General features: G+C 39.4%; 1 protein-coding gene across 5 annotated transcripts; it reads right to left on the bottom strand.

Annotated features, from left to right (window-relative positions):
• Positions 1–1,105: 1,105 nt before the first annotated feature.
• Positions 1,106–10,001, bottom strand: LOC122981994 (isocitrate dehydrogenase [NAD] subunit gamma, mitochondrial-like). Of its 5 annotated transcripts, none has more exons than XM_044350909.1 (12): positions 9,873–10,001; positions 6,534–6,581; positions 6,223–6,228; positions 5,957–6,054; positions 5,728–5,843; positions 5,343–5,403; positions 5,041–5,173; positions 4,812–4,945; positions 4,593–4,695; positions 3,738–3,884; positions 2,031–2,186; positions 1,106–1,663 (listed from the first exon to the last, which is right to left on the bottom strand). In XM_044350909.1, exons 1-12 carry the CDS (start codon positions 9,939–9,941, stop codon positions 1,562–1,564), a joined length of 1,173 nt encoding a protein of 390 aa, XP_044206844.1. In that variant the 5' UTR covers positions 9,942–10,001; the 3' UTR covers positions 1,106–1,561. The 5 variants fall into 5 exon arrangements, with proteins under 5 accessions (XP_044206844.1, XP_044206845.1, XP_044206848.1 ...); XM_044350910.1 differs by having other exon boundaries at positions 6,223–6,325; positions 9,873–9,907; XM_044350913.1 differs by lacking the exon at positions 9,873–10,001 and adding an exon at positions 7,474–7,625.
• Positions 10,002–10,200: the final 199 nt, after the last annotated feature.

A 10,200-nucleotide genomic window follows, 5' to 3' on the forward strand; every position in this document is an offset into this window, starting at 1 on the left:
CTGCATCATAGATAAATAAGATATGTATAAATGAGCATTATATCACATATATAACAAAGAAAATATGTATAAATAAGCAATGTGTCCAGGGCTGCAACTACCAATTATGTTCTTTATTGAGTAATCTGCTGATTGTTTTCTCGATTAATTGTTTGGTTTATAAAATAGTTCCCAGAGCCCAAGATGATCCTAAATAAACCAAAACATTCACATTTGAGAAGCTGGAATCAGTGAACTTAAAAAATCACTGCAGCTCTAAATATGTCATAGATAATAAAGAAGACACGTATAAATAAACAATATGCAGAAAATACTAGTGAAGACATTTATACGTGTAGTAAATACCAGATAAAACCCCTTCCAAAAATGAATTAAATCAATAAATAGAAGAGAGAAGAAAAAAGGAAAAGAAAAACAAATAAAAACAAAGAAAACAAACAACAGAAAAATAACACCTACTTCCTGTCATAAAAGAGATGAAAAAATCATCATTGGGATGAGATGAGGATGAGAGATCAGTCCCAGCCGAACACCAGCGTTTCTTCCACTGTTTAAGTGATTCTTGCAAACGAACCAGCAGGACTATCTCACTGCCGATCAACATATCAACATATCAATAATCCTTATGAGCAAAATCACAATTAGCTCTAAACTTTCCTTTTAAGTTGCTATAAAAGCATCAAAGTTTGGTTGTTTGGTTGAAATAAGTTGTAAATAGTTTTAAATTTTATTTTATGATGCTTTAAAAAAACTATTTACATTCTAGGTTTTCACTCTTGACCCTCATTATTATTATTATTAGGATTGTCTCAAAATACACATATATGTCCTTTCTTCTATTCAATCCTCTTAAGTTTGTTTCCAATCACTTTTTGAATTTAGGCATCTTCAAATAACTTTGAAACTGCTGTGTGTGTGTGTGAATTGTGCAATATAAATAAACATGCCTTTGCCTTAGTAACAAAGAAGTTATTTGAGAGTTTCAGTCAATCACAATGTTGCAGTAACACGAGACAACGTGGCCTCCTGGTGGTCTAGACGAGCCAGTGCAGCATGCATGTCACACACGTGTGTTAAAGCTGTTTATGAAGACAAAAGAATGAACTACGGGGACAAATGCTTTATTAGTAGTGAGATAAGAGTCTTAATGAAGTTCAGCATTCAGTATTACATTCAGTAGGACAGCTGAGTTCCAGTAGATGATCAACAGCTGCGTTTGGTTTAAAATATGTTAAAATTCATAAAGCATGAATACCTGGTTTCAGTTAATAATAAATAAATAAACTAATAAACATGTAAAGGACTTGGTGTAAACAGGTTCAGGTTAATAACAAACGGTTAGGAGGTTAAGAATGTGTGTTTCTGCTTTAAACACACAACTTTTAGAGCTATTAAACCCTCTGAAGAAATAAAAACCGTTGCATAGGTATTCAAACTGTTTGCATACACAGTTTAGGTTTAGTAGTACTATCAAACAATTTGCTATAGTTATCATAAAATTGCATAGAGGAGCTACTGCACAGAGGTACAATCTTTGTGACTTTGCATATTTGTGTGTGTTCTAGATGCTCTGTGTCAGAGGCCCCGTGCTCTGGATGGCATTCATGATGGACTGGACCACTTCAGAGGTGGAGCCTTGGCCTCCCAGATCAGCAGTGTGCAGCTGGATGACAAAAGAGATGAAACAGGGAGAGTAAAAACAGTGTGTGTAGAATATTTTCTATTGTCTAACACGTCCTCGTTGAAGAGAATTTTAATGGAAAAAACACCAGAAATATGTTCAAAATAATTATTTTTTTAAATCTGTAATGCATATTTTCTGTTTTTTTCTGCTTTTATTGTTTCATTTTGGGAAACTTTCACTTCATGACGTCAAATAAAAGAGACTGGACTAAAAAGAGGGTCTGAAGCAGATCACTTTGAATCCGAGCTGTCCAATTACAAAGTAGGACGATCAAAGCAAAAGTCAAATGTCACAAATGAACCCATCATCGGTTAAGCTGGAGAGGGAGTGTGATCGTGAGGCGTACCCGGGTCTCAGTGACAGTGGACAGGATGGCTCTGCGGATCATACTGGCATAGGCGTGGAGCCTCAGGTGATCCAGCATCAGGCAGGAGGCCAGCAGCATAGCCGTGGGGTTCGCTGTGTTGCGGTTAGCAATGCTCTTCCCGGTGTTCCTGGTTCCCTGCAACATGTTGAACAAAGAAACATGAAGCAGCTTTAACATTTGATTATTTATAATGTTACTGAAACACTGATGCACTGATGCTCTGAAGGGGAATTCTTTGGTAAATACTTAAGTAGTTTTGTAAGTTTCTAGATGGTTCAGAGTGGAGAAGTAAAGCATGAATTAAGATATTTTAGGCTATTTTCATTCTATTTTTACATGAATATGGAAAATGTTCTATAAATCTAATTTATGTGGTAAAACATTCAACATTTAAATGAACAAATGCTGAGAAAAAACATTGAAAGATGCACTAACTTTACATTATATTTTTACATTCATCCCATTCTCTACTATTTAATATTTAAAATTTTAACATATAGCAGCACCTCTCACTTAGAATATATTTAACATATTTTCTTCTATTGTAAATTCTTTCTTTTTTATATGATTTAGGACTACTTCATTTTATGTATATTTTTGTCTGTTATGCACCACAACAACACCGAGGCAAATTCCTGGTATGTGCATCAATAAACCTGATTCTGATTCAGCGTCTAATCAATAGTGTTGAATTAACAATGTATCAAACTACTATATGGAGTGTTTGAAACATCTTTCAGCTCATTGTTTCGGTTTCACGGGCCGCAGCTTTACTGTTTTGCTTCACTCTCGTTGCTCTCATCAGCATCATTTCAGGGTTAGGGTTAGGGTCAGCTGTTTTCAGCAACAATGCTTTGATTAAAAAATGTCTGTACACTACCTGCTCAGAACGAAACGGCAGACAAAGTCTGCGACTAGCTGGTGATCATAGTGGAACATTTAATAACTAGATATTTTTTACAGGGGCTGGTGGAGACCAAACCAGAGCTAAACAAAGAGTGAATATTGGACTCTCATTTATCAGGTGGCCAGAAACACGACTCCAAATTAATGCTTATGTTGCTCCATAACTTCTGGATGTGTAATTAGACAACTGCCTGCTAACACGTTCGCTTTGTCAACTTTATAAGGTGATAATATGTCAGTGTTGTGTGTAGTTGGTTCCACAAGTGGCCAAAAAAAATCAAGTAAAGCAGGTTTAAGATCCAAAGCTTCTGATGCTCTCCTTTATTGTATGGACTCTGAGCTTTTCTCACTCTCTACATATTGTTTCTCATCAGTTATATTCTTGTTTTAATTTTCTTTTCTTTTTTTTGTAAATTAATGAATGAATATTTTTTGTTTCTGGTCATTTACAGGATTATTCAGACACATTAGTCTAAAAAAATCCCCTCTAATTATTCCAATACGTATACCCACCAGCATGAAAGAGCACAATATATTGACCTCAGCTTGCATATAGTGTACCAGGTGAAAACAAACAATGTAAATTAAATAAATATATACACACAGTCTCACATAAACACAAGAATAAACTGGTATATTAAAAAAGTCCCAGTAAAATATTTTACTGGCTGTTCAAGAAGTTCACCATGCTCGCCTGCCGCTAGTTATTTTATTTTATTAATTTTTTATCACGCTCTTGTTTTGTTGTAACCCATAAATTAAGGTTGTGAGTCGTCTCACCGTCTCAAACACAGCGTAGTCCTCTCCGTAGTTGGCTCCAGGCACCAGACCCGGTCCCCCAACCAACCCGGCACACACGTTACTCACGACGTTGCCATACAGGTTGGGCATGACCATCACGTCAAACTGCTGAGGCCTGGAGACCAGCTAACACACACACACACACACACACACACACACACACACACACACACACGCACACACACACACAGACACACACACACACACACACACACACGGTTTCAGAACATTTATACAGCTTGAAGAGAGTCGTTTATTCAGCTATGAATATGTGGTGCCAGTATGTACACTTCTGGTAGAACTCTTGAAATACTTTAACCAGGATTAAATACACGTGAGTTGAAATAATCATGTTACTGTAGAGAAGTTTCTTGAATTTGAGTCACGATCTTCAGATTTAATATTGGGCTGCAACTAATTATTATTTTCATTATTGATTAATCTGCTGATTATTTTCCCGATTAATCATTTTGTCTGTAAAAATGTCAGAAAATTTCTTCTGATGTCCAAATGTCATATTTTCTCTGATCAACATTCAATAATTCAAAGATATTCATTGTATTATCATATATGACACAGAGAAGCATCAAATCCTCACATCTGAGAAGCTGCAACCAGCAAATGTTTGCTGTTTTTGCTTTAAAAATGACTAAAATGATTACTCAGTTATCAAAATAGTTTCCACTTGATTGACTAATTGATTAATCGACTAATCGTTGCAGCTGTTAATTTAATATAACAACAGAAATACAAGAACATGACAGTGACGATACTGTAAACACAACATGATGAAAAGAGCTGCATGGCAGTATGTGAACAACATGCTGTGGCTACCTGCATGGTAGTGTTGTCCACAATCATGCTGTCGAAGGTGATATCAGGGTAACCGCTGGCAACCTCCTTACAGCACTGCAGGAAGAGGCCGTCCGCCAACTTCCTGCTCCAACAAACACACACACACACACACACACACATTAGGATGTATCATGTGTTTTGCAGAGAAGAACAAAGACAAAGACATAAAACAAATGTGAAAGGATCACAGAAACTGACATGATGTTAGCTTTGTGTACAGCAGTGACTCGTCTGCGTCCTTTCTCCCGAGCTGTTCTAAAGGCATAGTCGGCTATACGCAAAGATTTGGTCCTGGTGATGATCTTCAGACATTCAACAACCCCCGGTACATTCTGCAGAGATAGATAGAGAGAGAAAGAGGAGACGGAGCTACAGATACTTCACTATAACAGTGATGATGATACACATAAGCTCTACTCAGTCGCACCTCATGCTCCAGGCTGCTGTACTCTCCCTCCGTGTTCTCCCTGATTATCATGATGTCGATGTTTCGGTGGCGTGTCCTCACCCCCGGCAGAGACTGGCAGTGCATCACGTTGGCGTAAAGATCCAGAGTGGTGCTGCAGAAAGAAAGAGGAAGAGGTCGGAGGGCGTAAAGGTACGATGGAGAGAATACAAGAACGAGAACAGAGAGCCAAAGTTTAGGACCGAACACTGTTAACCTCACTACTGTACATCAATAATACAGCTGAAACACTTGTAGGGATGATGAAAGGTGGTCGGACTCACCGGAGCAGGTTGTTTCTGGATTTGTAGGAAGGTGGCAGGTTGTGGTTGGTCTCAATGTTACCTGGATAAATGAAAACTAAGTTACACACCTGAGGATGACAACTGAACAGAAGCACATATAGCAGATAAACAAAATGTCATGACTTCTTCAAACCAGACAAATTCAGAGCTACACTCTTCACTTTAATGCTGAAATCCTAATCCTTTATTTTTGACTGTAAATCTGCAAATACTCAGACATTAAAGTCATTTTCTCATATAAGCTGTAAAATATTTATATGATATATTTAGATAAGTATATATATTGTTGTGGGATGTGGTGATTAGTTTCTGATGTTCATACACATTTACAGATTTCCCAGGCACACACACAAACACAAAATACCTTTCAGTGCAACTCCATTGCGTCTGATCGCCATTATGGCATCATTGATGTCATCTTCTGAGGCCATAGTTGAGTCCACATTGACAACTTCAAAGTCCACTGGCACGCAGCAGAACCTGGTGATAAATATAATGATATGATGATATAATAAAAACAGACAGAGCTGGATTACTGAGTCCATTACTGACTTTATTTTAACGCTGTATATGTGCGACGTGTGAATTCTCACCGGAATAGTTCGCGCACATGGTGTGCCAGCTCTGGTCCGATGCCATCTCCAGGAATCAGAGTCACTGTGTGTCTGCCTCCGTAACGTGCAGGTGGAGGCTGTAAATCACAGAAAATTAAACTCCTCCTGATACAATCCAGTAGATACAATCCAAACTACTCTACGCTGCTGGACAACTGGACTAACTTGTGAGCTCTCAGCTATTTTATTAAATATATGACTTGTGCTACACAACCGCCTGTGTGTGTTTAAGCAGCCATACTCACTATGGTCTGGTGTGTGGGTGGACAGACGAAGGAGGCATTCATGACAGAGGAGAGAAAACAGGGGGGTTAGTGGGAGAAACAGGAGGGGAAGACACGCAGCTTCCTGGTAGAATCGATGAGACAAAACAACAATATTACACATGCAGGAAAGACATTTTTGTGCTCTGTTTTTTTTTTTTTTTTTGCAGGAATCCCTTTAGATGTGTAACAGTGGGATTATCAGGTTAGGAAGGTAATAAGGTAAAACAAGTATGGGTCTGCTGATTGAGCTCCTTTTTTTATGCATTTTTTTTGTATCCTGAGCAACTTACAGTGTAAGTGGACTTGTGTCTCTGGTTATATGTAGCTGGACCATATACCTGCGGAAACAGAGAAAAGGTGGTTAATTACAGAGAAGATATAAATTAAAATCAAATGATGAATCAGCAAATTATTATTTATGGGCCCGTGTAACAAATCTAGGCTACACAATGTCCTGATATTCACTTTCTCAGTTGTTTTTTGCTACGAGCAAGGATGCACGGGTGTATCCTTTGCAGAAGTCTTTTGACGTAATGTAACGTGACGTATAAAAGAGGCGTGTGTGTGTGTGTGTCGAATAAAATATAACAATGTTTGACATCCGTACATTCTTGTCATATTATGCCACGTTGTGATTTGAATTAAAAGTAAACATAGTTGTCATGAACACTGTTCTGCTCATCTGTCAGATGACGCAGCTCACGTCAGCCGCATGTTATATTTAATTGACATGACGGCTCTGAAGCCAGGACGTCTCATTTTGTTAAATGCCTGTTGCCTCGACTCCTCTCTCCTCGTGTCACTTCCTCGCCTCCTCCTCCGTTCGCATCTCTCAGGTGGGAGCGACTAGGACGTGAGGAGAGGAGGCGAGGAAAAGAATCGAGGAGAAATGAGAAGAGGGGCTTGTGTTCCTCGGTTGTTGTTATCCACCAGTCCACCAGATGCCCTCAGACTTTTTCCCTGTTTGTTGAAATGGACTGACTGGGAGGAGAAAGAGGTTGCAGATTGTATTAAAGGATTATTGAGATACGGTTTTGCTACACATTGACCCTCATAGAAATTAAGTGACAAATTATCTTGCTACATGCAGCCTTTATATGCAAGTCGCTCCACCTGATGCACTTATGGTTCCATGTTTATATCAACAGCAATGTAGACCTTAAGGTTGGTAATGTTATGCTGAGGTGTGTTTGCTGTTTTTGCTCAGCGTGACGTGTGTATTTAAGTTACTTTCATGTGAATTCTGGGTTTCGGTTCTATGTGTTTTTCCTCCTGTGTCCCTGTTCTGCTTTTTTCTCCACATCTGCTCTGTATCAGCGTCGTCAGCCCCGCCCTGCTCTGCTCCCTGTCGGCTCCCCGTCTGTTCTCCTGCCTCCCCACCTGCACCTCGTCTCCTCGTTAGTTCGTTTAGTGTTTATGTCCAGTTTTTCACTTCAGTCTTTGTCGGTTTGTCTGCTCAGTTTATTTTCTATAAATTGTTCTGCTTTCAACCCCGTCTGCCTGCCGTGTCCTGCGTTTGGGTCCACCTGTTCCGCTCTCTTTGTGATAATCTCTTCGGATCAACAGTCCAAAGAGATTATCAATTTACAATCATAGAAGACAATGAAAACTAGCAAATATTCACATTGCTGCTGGAACCAGTGATTTTTTTTTTGCATTTTGGCTTTTTAAAATGACTTAAACAACTATGCTGATTAATTTTCTGTCAATCAAATAATCTATTTATCAACTATGCCGACACGCAACAGGCAAATTTGCTTGAAGTCCCCCTCTAGTCAAAAATGTGTTTGCTTATTATTCCTTCAGTTGGATGTTTGAGCTTCATTGTGCAGAATGACGTCTGCAGAGAGTTTGACACTAGAAGGCTGTTTTCACGTTTATCTGCTGAAGAAGGAAAGTTTCTCTGTGCTCATCTTAAATCTTAAGTTTGGTCATGAGTCAGTACGTAGTCGACACAAGTCTGATGTGGAACTTTGAAGCCTCCAGTGCACAAACACTGAGAATAGACTTTACAGCGACGAAGGAGGCATCTTGTGTCCGGCAGTTTAACTTTTGAAATTTGCATATTCACACGTTGTGGATTTTTAATAGAAGAAAAGGCCAATTTTAAGGATTTTTAACATGGTGACTTGTGGAAAAACATGTCAGGCGCAAATTATTATTCCAATCGGAGGATTTGTTTATGTCCTAAAAGGTGTCTGGAGGGGATTTGAAGCTAAATGCATAGTCTTTTAATGTTAAGTGTCTCTCTGAATGTTGCATTTTTCTCTTCAGTCCTTTTCGGTAGGGAGGAGAAGTTGTTAACTTGACCACCATTTGAAGGATTAATCTTTGCATAATTTATGAGTCTGCAGGGAGCAGAATATGAAGCCTCAGCTGTCCAGATGAGTCAAATCACGTAGATATCTGTCAATGTTAGTCTTTTTAGTGCCAAAGTCCCTCTTTTTGTTACTATACTTCCACAGCAGCTCAACAGGGAAACACTGTCCGAGGAAACACAAAGAGGGAATTTGATGCTAAAAAGACTGTAAATGTGTCAGATATCCACTGTGGATTTTGGTCACCATCATATTTATAGAGGATCTTTTAAAAGCCAGTATGACCAGGAGGAATGATTACAGCGATGCTCATATGGGCATTTGACTGTTTTAAGACATACTTGAAAAAGTGTTAATCTCTCCTTTAATCCAGTGGTTCTCAAACTGGTCTACAGGGACCCCCAGGAGTCTTAAAGCGGGTTCCAGGAGGGTCCCCAGCAAGAAGGGGAATAATTTATTTTCATAATAATTCCATCCATAAGCAACACAATGACAGAATGTATGATTAGTTTGGTCATGGGTTTCATACACTTTCTGTAATAAAACATCTAAAAGCTAATATCTTATCAGATGGGGGTCCCTGGTCTAATTTGTGTCAGTTTAGGGGTCCTTGACATGAAAAAGTTTGAGAACCACTGCTTTAATCAACTAATTCAGCTGTAAGCCTGTTTCTGTTTATCAGAGTGTTAGTTTTGTTTTTAAATAGCCCATAAATGTGCAAATATGCAATAAACAAATTTGCATACGCTGTTGTAAATGATGGTTTATGACAGTTTTCTCTGTGAATATGCTGTTTATCTGTTCCTGCAGTTGGAAGAAAAAAGGCTGAATAAAGCTTTTCACGCGCAGTAAATACATTGTCTTTTAACGTTTTGTGGAATTAGATAAAAGTCTGGCATTGGACGTCGCATTTTTTTCTCCTCGGTAGGGAGCGGAAACGGTTTACTTGGCCACCATTAGAAGTATTAGTCTCTGAATAATTTATGAGTCTGCAGGGAGCAGTTAAAGTTACAGCCCTGTCTCGCTTGGGAGCAAATGAGGAATGCTGCTCTCTGGTAGATAAGCATACATTTTATCCGCAGGAGATTGCAGTTACGGTTGACGGTACGTGACGGCGGTGCTGAACGGACAGCGACATTAACACGCAGCTAGCTCCGTTAGCCAACTAACCGACCGTTAATCAGCTTAGACTCTCCGCTGTTCTGGGAAAAAAAATAACCGATAAAACAGTTCAGATGTGACAAAAAACAACAACAACGTCTGTTTAACGTCTGCTGACTGTCTACAGGTAAACTCAGAGGCTGCTCCTACCCTGGTCAACCGGTTGCCGAACGCGGTCCTCAGGGCTCCGGAGAGAGACCGCACAGACCGGGCCGTCATGATGACTGTCACCGCCGGTGGATGGATGGGATGACGGGGACGTGCTGCGCGCTCACCGTTAATCTCTCTCTCTCTCTCTCTCTCTCTCTCTCTCTCTCTCTCTCTCTCTCTCTCTCTCTCGCTCTCTCTCTCTCTCTGACACACACACACACATACATACACACGTTCACTTAGGTCACTTTTGGGGACAATAAATAGACTTACATTCATTTCCTGGAGACTTATCCTTACCCCTAACCATCACCACTGACGCAAAAAT

Source organism: Thunnus albacares, chromosome 5 (genome assembly GCF_914725855.1).
Source record: "Thunnus albacares chromosome 5, fThuAlb1.1, whole genome shotgun sequence".
NCBI lineage: Eukaryota > Metazoa > Chordata > Actinopteri > Scombriformes > Scombridae > Thunnus > Thunnus albacares.

Excerpts from the sequence above, each read along its gene's own strand:
- LOC122981994 (XM_044350909.1), bottom strand. The coding sequence starts at position 9,941 with ATGACGGCCCGGTCTGTGCGGTCTCTCTCCGGAGCCCTGAGGACCGCG. Across the intron at positions 5,174-5,342 it reads TCCAGAAACAACCTGCTCCG|CACCACTCTGGATCTTTACG; the intron begins GTGAGTCCGACC and ends TTCTTTCTGCAG. Across the intron at positions 3,885-4,592 it reads TGGACAACACTACCATGCAG|CTGGTCTCCAGGCCTCAGCA; the intron begins GTAGCCACAGCA and ends TGTGTGTGTTAG.